Below are 17889 nucleotides of genomic sequence, written 5' to 3'. Positions count from 1 at the left end.
CAGGTGCGTATGCGTGTCTTGTTCTTTTTTTTTTTTTTTTTTTTGCTGTACGCAGGCCTCTCATTGTTGTGGCCTCTCCCGTTGCGGAGCACAGGCTCCGGACGCGCAGGCTCAGCAGCCATGGCTCACGGGCCCAGCCGCTGCGCGGCATGTGGGATCTTCCCGGACCGGGCCACGAACCCGTGTCCCCTGCATCGGCAGGCGGACTCTCGACCACTTTGCCACCAGGGAAGCCCGCGTGTCTTGTTCTTGAAGAGTGAGGCCACCAGGTCTCCTGAGGAGTCTGTCGGTGAGATCTGCTCCAGCCCAGGGGCCCAGTGGGGAAGACAAGATGCCAGGAAGGAGAAAGCACTGGGGGCAGGGTTGGGGCAACCCCAGAAGAGGCCTGTACAGAAGCAGGGCGACCACAGTATGTTCTGCCCAAACAGCAGTGTGGCCTGAGCACAGGTCAGGGAGCTAGGCGAGGTTTCCAAATGAGTACTGCCTTCTGTCTTAGAGGTTAATTCTAGCAGCATTACTGGAAGAAGGCCTGATGGGGGCGAGGAGAAACAGGGAGACAGGAAGCTGCTGGAATGGTCTGGAACAGATGAGTTTCTGGGGGTTGATGTGAAAGGCATCAGGGTCGAGTGAACAGGATGGGATGACCTTCATGAGGGGTGCTGGGTGCTCTGAAAGTCCCGTGGACTTGAGCTGGAAGAGGGCACTATGCCCATCTCCGAGATGAATCAGGGACAAATGTTCTCAGTCCTCGGGTGGTTTCAGTAGAGGAGAGACACCCACACACCCCCAAGCTCCCCTTTCCACGTTCATCTTCCCTTTCAGGAGACAAAAATGAAGGGATGCCCAGTTTCTCTATTAGTTTACTTCATGCCAGAAATGAAGGACAATCTCTAAAAATAAACCTACTAAAGAGGCCACCGCGCTAGAAAACCCTAGTGCATTACCTGGGACCCAGGCCCACACTTGGGGTGTGACTGGGGCTGCTCGACCCACGTGGACAGATGCTAAACCTGCCCTTCAGAGGGAGTCCAGTCTGGGGTTCCAGGTTGTCTGAGTCCAAGAGGTTGGCCATCAGAAGAACGCTTGTGGCATTAAGAGCTTCAGCGAAAAGTCAGGCCAGGCAGCTCCTGCACATCTGTGGCTGGGGTGGCCCCGAGTGCACAGACTCATGACCTGGGAAGACACTCCAGGGGCAGCCTCAGGTCGCATGTTCTGGTTCAGCCAAAATCTGTAAGCGTGCCCGAGCTGTTCTTCAGGCAGAGGGCTCGTCAGAAGTGGGCAGTGGCTCCCGTGTAGCCCTTTCTGGCGTGAGGAGCAGCCCTCACTCTCCTAATTTGTCCCAACCATCAAGCTGGAGCACAAAGGAGAGAGGAAACTGGTTATCTGAAAACATACCTGGGCACATCTCAGGGCCTGGAATTGAATTATTTCCTAAAACGGAAGCTTTTCTGTCCGCAAATGCTGCTGTTCAACCAAGTTAAGACGATGCCAGCAGGGCTGGGCAAAACTGGGTGGCTAAATGGAGGGCTTCGCTTAAGTAACCAGTCGAGATGCACTCAAGTACGTTCACTGTTTGGAAAAGTAATCCAACTTAGACTTCAGCTCATCCCTTAGTGTTTATTCTTGGACAGCAACTCTTTTAAAATAAGTAAACCCCTAAAATCGTAACTTTACACGAATTTCTGTGGAACTAGAAAATAGCACAGGTCAAATCCTATAGGACTATAATTCTAAACGTCTATAGAGGCTACTTGACTTTGTCTTGCTGTTATATGGAAGTAGGAAGTCAGCCACCCAAGGCTCCTGTGTAAGCTGCCAGGCGGATCTGACCAAGATCTCTACTCCCCTGTGAGCAAGGCATCTGCTACGGTTCCTCTCGAGGTGTAAAGTGTGGGCATCCGTATTAGCCGGACTCTGCTTCCATTAAGCGACCCAGCAACGTGACTTTAACATTTGATGGTCTTTATTTCCTCCATATAATGAGATGAGAAATGGCACCGTCCTACATCTTATCCCTAAGAGCCAAACTCTGGATTGAAAGGCAGTGATGTCTAATATCATGAAAACAATATAACTGCAAAGTCTTATATCTTTAAAAAGCCTCATATTCTTCTTGCTTTGGTTCAAATTGGTAAGAAATCAGGCTGTAGCCAGAGGCTGGGGGCTTTTGCCAGTGGAGGTGAGAGGAAAGGGCTGACTCATGGCCCTGAGTCCTGAAGCAGCCACAGCCAGAAGGTGAGAGGTTTCCCGAGATGGCAAGAATATAACTTCCAGCATTCTAGTGAAGTCCACTTCCAGCAGTGTTAAACCTGGCTGTCATCATAAATAATCCTCTTTGAGACAACTGGACTTAAAATGCTTAATGCTGCCCCCTGTAGAAAAGAACCCCTCACATCAAGGCTACACGTGCTAACTGATTCTCATGGGAAACTGCATCTTCTGTAACCTCACTTGTTTATAGGAGGTTTGACATCTAGAGAGATCAAGGCTCTCTGACTTTCTACGCTCAGCAGATGATACGTCAACTCCTCTCACTCTGATTATCTCCTAAAAGCATCATCCCACACAGGTTCAGAGAACTTCAGAATCACATCTTATCCTGGAGTGCTCCTTCAGTTTAGGGTACAAAGACAGCTGAAGTGTGACGACTGCAGAACCACAGCCCTGTCTGCCTAGACCCTCATCTCCACTCTGCCACTCAGCAGGAACGAAGCATCAGTTTCTTCATCTCTAAACAGGTATTAAGAATCACAGCACCCGATTCATAAGCACATAGATGGTGCCAAACAGTGCCTGGTACAGGGTTAACAGCAATATTACCTATTACTGTTACTGTTTTAGCCAAAGAGGGCGCCACTCCAGGTTGACCAGACCCCAGAGTAGAAGAGATGGCCCCTCCCGTGACTCTCAGCAGTCCCTACCTTTCCAGTTTCCCGCTGGATGAGGTCCCGCATCTCCTCCGTCCAGCCCAGAAGCTCCACCAGCCTTTTCACACCGTGAACCACGTCCCCCAGCTGGACCACATCCCTGCCCCGAGGATGCCTAGCCAAGGACCCCACCAAGTCCCGGTTGATGAGCAGTCGGGGCACCGAGCTCCTCACGGCCTCAGACAAGCTGGCGAAAGGTTCCACCTGAAAAATTGCCCAAACGTGAGGAGCACAGTGCCTGCCCTCCCAAGCCCTCGGGACCTTTCTGCCACAGCCCCTGCAGCCTCGGAGGGACAGCACAGACTGACAGTGAGACCTTGGGTATGGAGAAAACCCAGCATCCGTTTCATTTCTTCAGTAGCACTCCCACCGCTGGGTCTCGATGCCCTTGTTCCCCCAGCCCAGCCTGCCTCTCACCCACGCCCCCTTTCTCTTCCGCCATCTCCTGGGGCCTGTGGGTCTCCCTGCTGAAGTTCCTGCACACCACCTTACCTGCCCTCCTCATCCACACTCACCAGTGACATGACAGCTCGTCTGTCTGGTCTCGCTCCCTGAGAGCAAGGGCCCGGCCCCTCACAGAGGGGCCGCCACTGAGCGGGTCCTGACACACACACTGCAAGAGGGCCTGGCACACAGCAGGCAGGTTCACTGAAGAAACACACAGCTCTGGGCCTGACTGGCTGGGGCCCCAGGCACAGGTCTTTCTGGCCCCTCTGCCCCTTGGCGCCTGCGCCCAACCAGGCGCAGCCCGTTTCAGGGCCCCACACGTCCTTCAGAAGCCTCCTGAGCTTCAAATCCGGAGGCACCCCCCAGGCCCCTCAAACACACGTGTGCAGGACTGCACTCAGCATCCCTGATGCAGATTCCCCCTCCCCAGCAAAGGCCCTGACCCCCACGAAGAGACAGACACCTCTCTCCTCGGTCCTCAAAGTGACGCCAGGCTCCGAGTCCAGCCGTTCCCTCTCTGCCGTCTCTCATAGCCCCGCAGTCTGACTGTGCTCAGCCTCCTGGACATCTGCTCACTTCAGTCCCTGTCCCCAAGTCTCTCTGGTCCCGAGGATGACCAGCTACAACCCTGGTTTCACTGCCTCTACACAAGGTCGGTCTCTGTGATACGACCTGGGAGACCTGCTCCCGCCTCACGTCTCCCACACCCCTTCCCCTTGCGCACTGTGCCCACCTGCACTCTGGATACCTCCAACGCTGAGCATCCTCCCTGCTCCCCATTCTAGGCCTGGAACACCTCTGCCTCCTCGCATGTTGAATCCACTCATCTTCCAGAGGTGTGGCCCCAGAGCGTCTGTCCCACCAGCCCCACCTCCTCTGCCTCGTCCCGCCAGCCTCCTCCCCACATGTCTGTGCACCGCAAGGCCTGCTGACAAACCTCCAGAGAGGTCCCAAGGATGAGCAGCAGGTCTGCCATGGGGAAGTCAGCCAGATGCAGCAGGAACCTGTGGGGCAGCATCTCCCCAAAGAATACGATGTCGGGCTTCACAACGCCAGTGCAGACCGGGCAGCGTGGGACCGTGTCCACCATCACGTCGGCCTGGGGTGACACAGAGAGAAAGGGGGCCCAAGGAAGCTGTCACAACACACTTTAAACGGAAAAGGCAAAACCAGCTTCTTATTGAGAAACTGTCAAGCGTTCCACAGCTGAGACAGTAGTACAGTGAAGCCCCCTGTCTATAATGAACCCAGCTCCAGCAATTACTGACACTCTGCCGGTTCATATGGCACCCCAGAGTTTGGGGAGCTTGCAGTATTTGAAAGCAGATCATGGACACCATACGGTATCCAACGCACTGAACACTACGCTCTGCACCTGGGGTGCTTATCAGAGATATGCAGGTGCTGGGGAAACACAGCTGAACTTGGAACAATACAGGGGTCAGGGGCACCAACCCTCCGCACAAATGAAAATCTATACGGAACTTAGAGTTAGTTAACCCCCTGTACAGATGGTTCCTCTGTATCTGTGGTTCAACCATGGATCAAGTAGCCCTGGAGTACACATTTATTGAAAAAAATCCACATATGAGTGGACCCACACAGTTCAAACCCGTGTTCAGAGGTCAACTGTACTGATTATATAGTCCTCAGAAGTACTCTGTAGGCATTTGGCCAACAACAGGCATTATTCAATTTGTCCCTGATTTTAGCTGAAGCGATCCTGACATCATCACCTTAGCCCTGAAGACATTCAGGTCGGCTTCAACTCACTGGCTGGAGTTATGAGTCACAACATTTTCCACAGACTTCCTCCTTGCAGGCCAAGGTGAAGCAGATGTAAGCTATTATTATATCCTGCTACACTTGGATTCATGCTTGGGCTAGACATTAGAGGAGGAAACTAAGGAAAAAGACACCTGGCTTCTAAGATAAACCTTTACAGCTAATGGGACTTGTTTTTGCAGGCAGAACCCAGTAAGGAGCAGCAGAAACAACAGACAAAAGAGATGGGCTGGTCAACGACTTCAGATATTCGCAGATACAGATTAGAAACTATATTATGGGTAAATTTTTAAAAAGACAGGCTTGAAATATCTATTGGAGATAGAAAGCTATACAAAATAATGTCGTGGATTTGAAAAAGAACCAGATAGAACTTCCAGTAATAAAAAGTAGAGTATCGAAAATTAAAGCTCAGTGGAAGGGCTTTATCCTCTATGACAGAACAGAATATTGATAAACTGGAAAGTAGATCAGGAGAACTCAGAATGCAGCACAAAGAGGAGCAGGATGGGTGTAGAAAAGAGCCGCCAAGGGCTGCGGACAGTGTGAACCAGTCTCAGAGGTGTTTCACCCAAGGTCCACACAGAGAGGACACGACATGGTGGGGCAGTCACTGTCTGAAGGGATCATGACTGAAGATTTTTCAGCAAAAATGAAAGATATCAAACCTCAGATTCAGAAAGCTCTACAATTTTTAAGCAGAATAAACGAAAGGAAATCCATACGGAGACAAACCATAGTAAAGTGCAAAACTCCAAAGAGAAAAGTTTTTTAAAATATGCAGAGAATAGATAGCAACAGACTGATTCTAAAGTTGATATGGAAAGCAAAAGACTCAGAATAGCCAACACAATCTGGAAGATGATCGATGAAAGAAAAATATGGTAAGTCAGGCTTCATTAAAATTAAAGACTTCTCCTCTGTGAAAGACAATAAGAGGATGAGACGACAAGTCACAGACGGGGAGAAAATATGCAAAAGACACATCTGATAAAGAACAATAAGAAAATGGGCAACCCAGTTAAAAACTGAGCCCAAGACCTCACCAAAGAAGATATACAGATGGTAAATGAGCATATGAAACAAGTTCAACATCATATGCCACTAGGAAATTGCAAATTAAACAATGATATTCCACTACACACCTATTAAGAACGGCCAGAATCAGAACACTGACAACACCAAGTGCTTATGAGGATGTGGAGCAACAGGAACTCACATTCACTGCCGCTGGGAATGCAAAATGGGGCAGCCCCTTGGGAAGACACAAACTAAACAGAGTCTTACCATAGCATTCAGCAATCACGCTCCTTGGTATTTACCCAGAGGAACTTATGTCCACATAAAAACCTGCACATGGATGTTTATAGCAACTTTATTCATAATTGCCAAAGCAATCAAGATGTCCTTTAGTAGATGAATGGATAAACAAACTGTGTTACATCCAGCAAATGGAATATTAGCCTAAAAAAAAAAAAGTGCTTATCAGGCCATGAAAAGACATGAGGAACCTTAAATACATAATGCTAAGTGAAAGAAGCCAGTGAGAAAAGGCTGCATATTGTATGATTCCAGCTCTATGACATTCCGGAAAGGACAAAACTATGGAGACAACAAAAAGATCCGTGATTGCCAACCTAAATGTCCATGAACAGAGGAATGGATAAAGAAGATGTAGTACATATACACAATGGAATATTACTCAGCCATAAAAAATAACAAAATAATGCCATTTGCAGCAACATGGATGGACCTAGAGATTACCATACTAAGTGAAGGAAGTCAGACAGAGAAAGACATATATATGATATCACTCATATGTGGAATCTAATTTTTTTTAATGATACAAATGAACTTATTTACAAAACAGAAACAGACTCACAGATTTCAAAAACAAACTTATGGTTACCAAAGGGGAAACGTGGTAGGGAGGGATAAATTAGGAGCCTGGGATTAACATATACACGCTACTATATACCAACAAGGACCTACTGTATAACACAGGAAACTCTACTCAATATTCTGTAATAACCTATACGGGAAAAGAATCTGAAAAAGAATGAATATATGTATATGTATAACTGAATCACTTTGCTGTACACCTGAAACTAACACAACACTGTAAATCAACTACACTCCAATAGAATTTTTTTAAAAATCAGTGGTTGCTAGGGGTTGGGGGCAGGAAGGGAATAGGGTGACTGATTAGTGGATACAGGGTTCTCCTTTGGGCTGATGAAAATATTTCAGAATTAGATAGAGGTGGGGGTTGCACAACACAGTGAATGTACTAAATACCAATAGACGGCACACCTTCAAATGGCTAATTCTACGCGATGCGAGTTTCACCTCAATAAAAAATGAAAGACAGGGTCCTGTGCCATGTTGGTATTTCAGAATTTCATCTGTATTTAAGATTTTCCACCCTATCTTACTCTACTTTAAAAAACCCATTCTAGGGACTTCCCCAGTGGTCCAGTGGTTAAGAATCCACCTTCCGCAAGGATATACAACGGAGAAAAGACAGCCTCTTCGATAAGCGGTGCTGGGAAAACTGGACAGCTACATGTAAAAGAATGAAATTAGAACACTCCCTAACACCATACACAAAAATAAACTCATGGGGCTTCCCTGGTGGCGCAGTGGTTGAGAATCTGCCTGCCAATGCAAGGGACACGGGTTCGAGCCCTGGTCTGGGAGGATCCCACATGCCGCGGAGCAACTAGGCCCGTGAGCCACAACTACTGAGCCTGCGTGTCTGGAGCCTGTGCTCCGCAACAAGAGAGGCCGCTGTAGTGAGAGGCCCGCGCACCGCGATGAAGAGTGACCCCCACTTGCCACAACTAGAGAAAGCCTTCACACAGAAACGAAGACCCAACGCAGCAAAAATAAATAATTAATAAACTCCTACCCCAACATCTTAAAAAAAAAAAAACTATTAAAAAAACCAACTGTATATAAATAAATAAATAAACTCAAAATGGATTAAAGACCTAAATGTAAGACCGGACACTATAATACTCTTAGAGGAAAACATAGGAAGAACACTCTTTGACATAAATCACAGCAAGATCTTTTTTGACCCACCTCCTAGAGTAATGGAAACAAAAACAAAAATAAACAAATGGGACCTAATGAAACTTAAAAGCTTTTGCACAGCAAAGGAAACCATAAACAAGATGAAAAGACAACCCTCAGAATTGAAGAGAATATTTGCAAATGAATCAACGGACAAAGGATTAATCTCCAAAATATACAAAGAGCTCATGCAACTCAATATCAAAAAAACAAACAACCCAATCCAAAAATGGGCGGAAGACCTAACCTAAATATACATTTCTCCAAAGAAGACATACAGATGGCCAAGAGGCACGTGAAAAGATGCTCAACATCACTAATTATGAGAGAAGTGCAAATCAAAACTACAAGGAGGTATCACCTCACACTAGTCAGAATGGCCATCATGAAAAAATCTACAAACAGGGCTTCCCTGGTGGCGCAGTGGTTGAGAGTCCGCCTGCCGATGCAGGGGACACGGGTTCGTGGCCCGGTCCGGGAAGATCCCACATGCCGCGCAGCGGCTGGGCCTGTAAGCCATGGCTGCTGAGCCTGCGTGTCCGGAGCCTGTGCTCCGCAACGGGAGAGGCCACGACAGTGAGAGGCCCAAGTACCGCAAAAAAAAAAAAAAAAAAAACCCATTCTAGGATAAAGATGTGGTGTATATAGATATATACAATGGAATATTACTCAGCCATTTAAAAGACTGAAATAATGCCATTTGCAGCCACATGGATGGACCTAGAGATTATCATACTAAGCAAAGTAAGTCAGAAAGAGAAAGACAAATATCATAGGATATCACTTATACGTGGAATCTAAAATACCACACAAATGAACATATCTACGAAACAGAAACAGACTCACAGAGAAAGAGAACAGACTTGTGGTTGCCAAGGGGTAGGGAGGTGTGGGAGGGATGGATTGGGAGTGTGGGATTAGCAAATGCAAACTATTATATATAGGATGGATAAACTACAAGGGCCTACAGTATAGCACAGGGAACTATATTCAATATCCTGTGATAAACCATAATGGAAAAGAATGTGAAAAAGAATATATATATGTATAACTGGTCACTCTGCTGTACAGCAGAAATTAAACACAACATTGTGAATCAATTATACTTCAATAAAATTTAAAAAAAAAATTCTATTCCCAAATATTCCAAGAAGTACACAGAGGTGTAAACATGGGTATCATTACTGTATTATTTTTAATAGTAAAAATCACAAACATCATAATATATCCCACAACAGGTGAATTGCTAAATGGAATGCTCTATAGTTACTAAAAACAGTAAGTAGAGCTGTAGTTATTGACACAAAGTATCCATGAAATTTTGCTCAGTGACAAAGCATGTTGCACATTAGCCTTAATGACCCCATTAATGAAAAGAAATTGTAACTGTGTGTGGGTGTAAGTACCCAGAAGTGTGCATGTATGTTTGTATATACGTATCTTTCTTTTTTTAAGGCCTGGAACATTATACACCAAACTGTTAAAAGTGGGCTACAGGAACTGGATGAAGGCAGATTCATTTTTCCCTATATATTTCTCTATTGCCTTATTTTTTTTTAATCTGAAAAGATCCTATGGCCCAATAAGTTTATATTTACAGGTACTGGGAGTTAGGACTTGCACATTTTTAAAAAACTGACGTACAGCTGGTTTACGATATTGTGTTAGTTTCAGGTGTACAGCAAAGGGATTCGGTTATACATGTGTCTATATATGTATGTATACATATTCTTTTTTTATTCTTTTCCCTTATAGGTTATTAAAGCTATTGAATGTATAGTTCCCTATGCTATACCGTAAATCCTTGTTGTTTGTATTGCCTTAATTTTTTACAAGTACATATTAAAAATATTTTCCTAGTATTACTGTTCTGTTGTCCTTCCGACATGATGCTTAGGCAACACTGCTTCTCCAGCTTACTCCCAGTGAGAAAGGCGGAAGGGAGAGAACTGTCAGTGTGACAACTCACCCAAAAGTCCTCCCCTGGGAAGGGTCTTCGGCAGACGGTGCAGGTGGCAGAGGCAAAGGATCCATGAGCTTCAACGAGCTTTGAGGCAGGGATGCCAGACGCTGAAATTCAAACCAAAGCTAAGTGCTGCTGCCCCCAGCTTGGGCGGAAGCCCCTTAGTGTAACCTCTGGGCTGAGCAGGCCCTCCAGGAGTCACTGCCCTTGGTGGAAGCCCGACAGCCCCGCCTCTGTCACCTACAAACGACACCCACTGATCAGAATAACCTCAGGGGTGAGGCTCCAACATGGAGCCGAACCACAGTTAAAACAAAGCCTGTGAAAACACAGTGGAAAAAACATTTAAGTCCAGATAAAAGTACACCCAATACTAAGAAAAACATTTTCTATGCTACAGACACCTAGTAAAAGTGAGAAAATATTATAAATACATTTCCAAAAACCTGTAGAAAAACAGACAAAAGGTAACTTATCATGAAGTTTTTGTTATCACCGTCAGCTCTGGAAGACTGTAGGTACACAGACCTGGTCCTAGCTGCAGTGGTTTCCCACTGTCCTCACTGTACATACGCCGAAGCTCACAGCCACACACTCCCGCCTTCCCACAAGGCCTGCCCTGCTGCAACTCCAGGAGAGAGACTGTCCCCATGGGGTATTCACGGCTGCCTATGTGGTTCCAAGCTGTAGAGTCCTTCTAGCAAAGAAACATTTTCCTGGAGTCGAGATAACTCCATTTTTCGAATCACAACACACCCACAGCCTGGCTGAGCTGCCGCTGGCTTGCTGAGAGTTGCCTGTCAGCACCTGTCAGCGTCACTGCACGTAAGAAGAGGCCCCGGCAACTGCTTCTCTAGGGTGCACGGCCAGGGGTCTGTATGACAGTATGACCCATGAATCACTGATTGTGGCCGCCACCTAGGCAGTCAAGAAATCACCACACACTGAGTTTGATGAACTTAAGGAATTATGAGTGATTTCTCTGTGCGACAATATCATGGTTGTGTTTTAAAAGTCTTTATCTTCTAAAGATATCCATTGCTAGATTTATGTATTAAATTTATGATGAGAGGGATCTGCTTCAAAATAGTTGGGGGTGAGAGAGAGGTGGGGTAGGACACAGATTAAACAGGACTAGCCATGATGAGGTGATGAGGACATGAGGATTCATTACATTCTTCTCTTCATTTTTGTGTGCTCGGAAAATCCCATAATGAAAACTTTAAAAAAGAAATCATTAGGGGACTTCGCTTGTGGTCCAGTGGTTAAGAATCCGCCTTCCAATGCAGAGGACATGGGTTTGATCCCCGGTTGGGGACCGAATATCCCACATGCCGCAGGGCAACTAAGCCCACGTGCCACGACTAGAGAGCCTGTGTACCGCAACTACTGAGGCCACGTGCTCTGGAGCCCGTGCGCCACAACTAGAGAGAAGCCCACGCACCGCAACAAAGATCCTGTGTGCCGCAACTAAGACCTGATGCAGCCAAATAAATAAATAAATAAATATTTTAAAATATATACATATAAAAAGAAAAGAAATCAACGGATCAGAAGCTCCCAACGTCAACTTTAGTTCTATCCCAAACTCACAGCCCAGAAAATGGGTCCACCAATGAGGTCCCAACAGTGATACTTAAACACACAGAGGACATTTTTTTGGGGGACAAAGGCAAAACTTTTTGGCTCAAAATCAGTCACAAGGATGGGGAATAAGCACTGGGCCTCAGCCCTACCCAGAAACAGGCACCTGAGCCTTCCCTGCAGGAGTGAGAACATGTGAGACAGGACGGAGGTCTCACCTCTCTCAAGCCCATCGATGTTCTGTGTGTAGAGCCGCAGAAGCAGCCCCTTGTCATGGAGCAGTCGCAGGAAGTAGTGAGTGGCATTAGGCCTATAGTTCCCAGGGTACAGCTCCTTGGCAAAAGTGAAAAACGGCTTTGGATCGCGAAAGAAAAATGAGAGCTCAAAAATGGCCTCGGGGTAGGGGATCTTGTACTGCTGGAGGTTGCTGTAGTATCCGGTCCCTGGAGATCTGCAGAGAGAAGCAAGAGGCTCTGAGCCCTTCAGGAGAGAGCCCCAGGCAGCCAGGGAGGTGCATGGGGACTGCACGGCACCTGAAGTCTGGGACGCCGCTGGGTGTGCTGATGCCGGCCCCCACCATGACCACCACCCTCTGGCAGGCTCTGGTTTTAATCAGCTCAGCAATGTCCTGCAGGAGAAACTTCTGACTGTGGCCTCCGCTTCCAGAGACACTTGAGGCACCGGCAGAAAAAGATATGGGCCTTCCTCCACCTGCAACACTGACAGGAAAAGGAGAGCAGTCACGTAACCGATGATAATCCAGTTCATGCTAGCAAGAATGAGCCATGTCTCCCCTCCCCAACCCCACCACTGAGAATGGCCGCACACTTCCCTCCTGCCCCCCAAACGACCACCTTTCTCACCATGGATAAAATACAAACTCAGAAATCAAGACGTATTTCAGGTTAATAGCAACTGTGCAAATAAGGAAAGTATCATTTCACAATTCCTGTTATCAAAGGCTGGTGCTGAAGGCTAAGCTCGAGCCGAGGGCGCCCCTTTGCGGGGTCTCCGGGGATGCTCTGCAGAGCCACACACCCTAACATACCTGGGACGCGGCAAACACTCAGTGACATTTGAAGAAAGTTAAACATCTCAGACTGTACACCAATATTACCAGGATGATAAGTGGGTTCGAGAGACCATTCCAAAAACAAACATTCATATCCTAACAGTGAGCGATGCAAACTGCTGCAGAAACTGCAACGTCCACAACTACTCAGGAGGCTGCTCATGTTACATGGCAGCCAAACAAGTCACAGAACCCAGGCAAGGCAGTGGGCAGACTGGACCTCGGGGTCTCCCCGCAAAACTCCAGAGACCAGGAGCTGAGACGCTCTCAACAAGTTTAACGGTCAGGGGTGAGGTGCTCTTCCACACACAAAAAGAGCAAGACACACAATAAACAAGTCACAGGCTTCGGAGAGGCATCAGGACTCAGTAAGTGACTCCAAACCCAGGAAAGCACCCGGAAGAAGACGAGGGCAACACAGACAGCACAGAGCCTGGAGCGACACCTGAAAAACGTTCCACTGAAGCAAGTCTGCAGCCACTGGGGGCGCGCAGGCTAGAGACGAGTGCGGGCCTGAAGGCCTTCTGGGTTTACTGATCTGCTCTCGGGGCCCTCATCTGGCAGCTGCCTGAGCTGCACAACTTCATCACCGCCTGGCATCACTCTGGCAGCTCACCCAGAGTTCAAGACGGCCAGCCCCACCACACAGGGCACCTTCCTCACACCCCAAGGGCTGGCAGCTACCACACCCATCCTCCAGGAGAAGGGCCTGATGACCCGCCTCCAGGACATCGCCCTCCACCCTGACAGGAAAAGACATTAAACCAACTGAAACGACAGCCCTCCCCAAATGATTGATAAATCTAAAGTGAATACAGACATAAAAACAGGAAACAGAGTATTTATTTTACTCATTTGTGATACAAGCAAGAAATAGGCACGCTAAAAGCACATCTTTACATACAGGTCAGGACAACCCAGAGCTTATCTTCCAGGAGTGCGACCCTAACTCACTCCCTTGTTTGCTCTGTCTTTGGTTTTTCTTTTGTTCCTGAAAAATCTGCACAGACCCACCTGCTTACACACGGCTGGTGAGGTTTGCCCAGACGCCCTCTGCCAGCCAGAGCACGCTAACATCTTAGCACAACACACCCCGCCCCAGTGATGGCTTCAACCCCGCTACTCCCTCTCACAGACCCCTCCTTTCCTGGTTCTCGTATACACCCTAAACCCAGCTCCTTTGCCTGAAAAGACCTTTTTCCACCTCAGCGTGTCCAAAGTCTCCCAGAGTCAAGGCCACCTCCTTCATGAAGCCACTGATGAACCCAGTGAGAAGTCACTTCGCCCTCCTCTGAAAGGTGACAGTGCTGGCTCCCCCTCCTCCCTTTAGGGTGCCTGTCACCCCTTCCCTTCCTGCACTCTCACACTCCACTCTGGGGTAAATGACAGTGCAACTCAGGGGCTTGCTGGCCACTCAGTCCATTTGTGATGCCTCTCCTGACACACAAAGCATCATCTTGGTTTTCCAAAGAACAGACCTCAGAAAGGTGTGTGATGAGAAAGAGGAACGTGGCAAGGGAAGGCAGGGCCGAGGGCACCAAAAGGAGAGGCACAGCCCTAGCTCACTGCCTGTCTCACCAAGTCGCTCAAGCACCCTGAGCCTCAGCTGCCGAAGCTAAAAGCAAGGGAGCCAGAGACGATTCCTACAGTCTTTTGAAAAAAATCCATAGCTGTAAACCTCCCAGCAGAAAGTACAGGAAATAGATGCAGCAGGGAAAACAATGCTTCCCCACTCCTCCCCAGGCTCTTGCAGAGAGGCCCCTAGATTCTGAAGAAAGTTCTGCTGCATCAAAGACTTGCATAAAATCACCTGTGAAGGCAGCTCTTCTGAGTGCAAAAGTCAATGAAATCTCCAAAGAGGGTTTTCCGATGAAAACCAGTCAGATGGTTAGGAAGGAAAGAGAAGGTTCTGGTTCCAACCACAGCTATTAAATGCCCCCCTGCACACAGCATCAACAACATCTATTCACCTAAGGTCCTCACCCAAACATTTACTGAGCTCCTCCTAAATGCAAATTATTATGAGAAATGCAAAAGGAATGAGAGGGAAGTTGTGATACTGTGATTTATAATAAATATATATTTTGGTCTCTGTCCCAGAACTCTCTGAATTTCCTAAGAGCAACGGGAGCATCTTTCGTTACAATATTTGGCTTTTTGGCCTCAGTTCCTAAAATCCCTTCAGAGCCGTGAAGGTGAAATGGGTGTCTTGTTATTCATAACAAGCCTCTCACAACTACACTGAGTTTATGTTAATGAGGTGACTATTGGAAATCCCCTAAGGATGGGGATATAGTTGCCAGGGGGACCGACCACAATGAGAGGGTTGGAGCCTCCATGAAAACCCAAAAGGAGGGGGTTCAGAGAGCTGCCAGGTTGGTGAACCAGAAAGCTTCCACGTGCCAGGTCCTAAACTCCACAGGGACAGAAGCTCCTGTATTGAGAACCCTTCCAAACCTCGCCCTATATACATATCTCTCCATCTGGCTGTTCATTCATATCCTTTAATATCCCTTATAATAAACCCGCGATCTAGTAAGTAAACTGGTTTCCTGAATTCTGTGAGCCGCTCTAGCAAGTGACTCCAACCAGAGGAGGGGGTCGTGGGAACCTCCGATTTGCAGTCAGTTCGTCAGAAGGACAGGTGAACCTGGATTGGCGGCTGAAGTGGTGTCAGTCTTGTGGGACTGAGCCCTTAACCTGTGGAAGCTGGTGCTATCTCCAGGCTGACAGAGTCAGAATTCAGTTAAATTTGACACCCCGTCGGTGTCTGTGGAAAAGCGGAGAGTTGCTTGCTGGTGTTGAAAAAATACCCATGTTGTAGAAGTCATTACCATTGTTGAGTGCCTACTTGCATGCAAGGTATTACTCAGGGTACTTGATGTGTATTTCTCATCTACATCAGTAAAACGTCTGTCGCTGAAAAACACCCGGCAGAATTTTGCCGAATGTCTAGAACATACTGAATGACTTAAAGTATATGCTACATGGAATGAGAGTTACTGGGAGTAGGGGTGCTCTGAGGGGCAAGCATGGGTGCTGCCTGGGAAACGGCAACAAAGGACAATTTCTTATAAGAGCCCTAAAAAGGCACAACTTCCAACTTGCAGACAGCCTGTGCAAACGGACTGCTCCTCGCAGGCACCCTCCAGCCTTCTGCTTGATGGTGGGAGCAGCGGGTGGGGAGAGTGGGAGCAGGGTTTACTGAATGATGGCGGTCTCCTGATCAGCACCTGGTGGCCCGGGTCACTGTTTAGCCATGCCCCACCCACACAACTGCCTGCAGATTCTGAAACTGGAATAAGCTCCATGGAGGCAACAGTTTGTCTGACCCCAGCTCCATCCTAGCATCTAGAACAGTCTGGTAGATAATGAGTCCAATTAAAAGTTTCTTGGATGAAAGAAAGACTCCTCCTTGGTATTTTTTTATGAAACTTCGATATTTTTGGTAGTTGTGTAAGAAGGCATTAAATGAACGTACCATTATTTACGTAAACACTTGCCCATTAGTGGGCATTTAAGTTAGTTTCCTAACAACTCTGATTAGCAACTATGGGCCTTAAGATTTTTCCACTTGTAGGTTCAGTTCCTAGACAAGAACTCAAAATGTGCAATTATTGTGTATGAACCTGTGAAGGGGTATGAACATACGCTGGTGGGAGTATTAACTGCACCACCTTTATGTGGGGCAATAAAATGTAGACGCAGGAGTTCCACTACTAGAAATTTATCCAAAAAGTGAGGTACAAACGAGGTTATTCAACACAGCATTATCTGTAATAACTAAAGATTAGAACCCATTTCAACAAGAGACTCGTTAAAGTATGAAACATCCATATAATGGAATTCTACAGATTAGTATAAAAGGCTCAGAAAACATTTGTTTAGAATGGAAGTAACTCCAAGACATGTTAAGTAAAAAAGGACAGGTACAGAATAGAATCTAACTAAAAAGGGGGCGGGATGTCAAGAATAAACAAGTAATGTTGCTTATACACGCCCAAAATACCCCGGGAAGAAACGAGAAACGAATGCCATGGGTGTCTCCGGAACACCCTTCAGGGCCGCGTGAGCAGGGACTTGCCATTTTCAGGTCCTCCAATCGTCCCGCCGACCACGCAGGGGGAAGCCTGACTCCCCCGCTCCCCTGAGCGGGTCAGTCTCCGCCCTGGGCCCCGCCCGCCACCCCCGCCGCCGCCGTCACCCAGAACAAACCAAGGCCGGCGGGTCCAGGGCCGCGCACCTCCCAGGCCCCAAAGCCTGAGGGCGGGAACAACCGAACAAGCCCACAGTGCCATGTTCCTCCAGAGCCCGCAGCGTCAGGCGCCCAGGGGTCACGTGCGCGCTCCGCCCCCGAGCACGCCCCACCCCCGAAAGTCCCTCCCCTGCAAGGCCTTATCACACCCTCGCGCTCTCTTTCCCCACCTCCAGCGCGCCCCGCCCCTCTCGGTGCACCCTCGCCCCGCCCCAGCGCGTCCTTACCACACCCTCGCGCTCTCTTTCCCCGTCCCCCAGCGCCCCGCTCCCGCAAGCCCTTACCACAGCCTCGCGCTCTCTTTCCCGGCCCCGGCAGCCCAGGTGGAGGTGGACGGAAGGTGGGGCCGGTTTCCTAGTCTGATGATCTCCCTCCTCTGGTACCCGAGACCAAACCAGGAACCTGCATTTCTCTACCCTCGCTCCCAGCTTTTTTCAATTGAGATGGCGATGATAACTAACACTTTGGGAGTGCTTTCTATGGACAGGCATCATATTTATACTTAGTCCTCGAAAGCCACTACTAGGAAGGTAGTATTGTTATCATCCCACTTGAATCGGGAACACTGGGTCACAAAGGCCGAGGCCACACAGCCAGTCGATGGCTGGTTCGACCCAGGCGCCCGTACTCTTCAACGCCAGAGTAGCACGGCCAGCTGCCAGGGGATTCCGGTACAAATCTTGAGGCGAACTCTGCCCGAAGGAAATAGGCACGGTTACCATGACAACCAGGAGCGCCCCACGTCGCGTATGGCGTTCCCGGCCTGCCCCGCGCGACG

The 17889-nt window shown here is 48.1% G+C and overlaps 1 protein-coding gene across 8 annotated transcripts; it reads right to left on the bottom strand.

The window, feature by feature from the left end:
- Positions 1-842: 842 nt before the first annotated feature.
- On the bottom strand, positions 843-17762 carry SIRT3 (sirtuin 3). Of its 8 annotated transcripts, none has more exons than XM_033861603.2 (7): positions 17396-17762; positions 12318-12503; positions 12003-12235; positions 10207-10307; positions 4312-4473; positions 2922-3131; positions 843-2313 (listed from the first exon to the last, which is right to left on the bottom strand). In XM_033861603.2, the coding sequence occupies exons 2-7, from the start codon at positions 12362-12364 to the stop codon at positions 2140-2142; spliced, it is 927 nt and encodes a 308-aa protein (XP_033717494.1). In that variant the 5' UTR covers positions 12365-12503; positions 17396-17762; the 3' UTR covers positions 843-2139. The 8 variants fall into 8 exon arrangements, with proteins under 8 accessions (XP_033717494.1, XP_033717491.1, XP_019806557.1 ...); XM_033861600.2 differs by lacking the exon at positions 17396-17762 and adding an exon at positions 17072-17199; XM_019950998.3 differs by lacking the exon at positions 17396-17762 and adding an exon at positions 17072-17199 and having other exon boundaries at positions 843-1351.
- Between the last annotated feature and the right edge of the window lie 127 nt (positions 17763-17889).

Source organism: Tursiops truncatus, chromosome 8 (assembly GCF_011762595.2).
Source record: "Tursiops truncatus isolate mTurTru1 chromosome 8, mTurTru1.mat.Y, whole genome shotgun sequence".
In the NCBI taxonomy this organism is placed as follows: domain Eukaryota; kingdom Metazoa; phylum Chordata; class Mammalia; order Artiodactyla; family Delphinidae; genus Tursiops; species Tursiops truncatus.
This window is presented reverse-complemented; position numbering and strand designations above follow the sequence as displayed.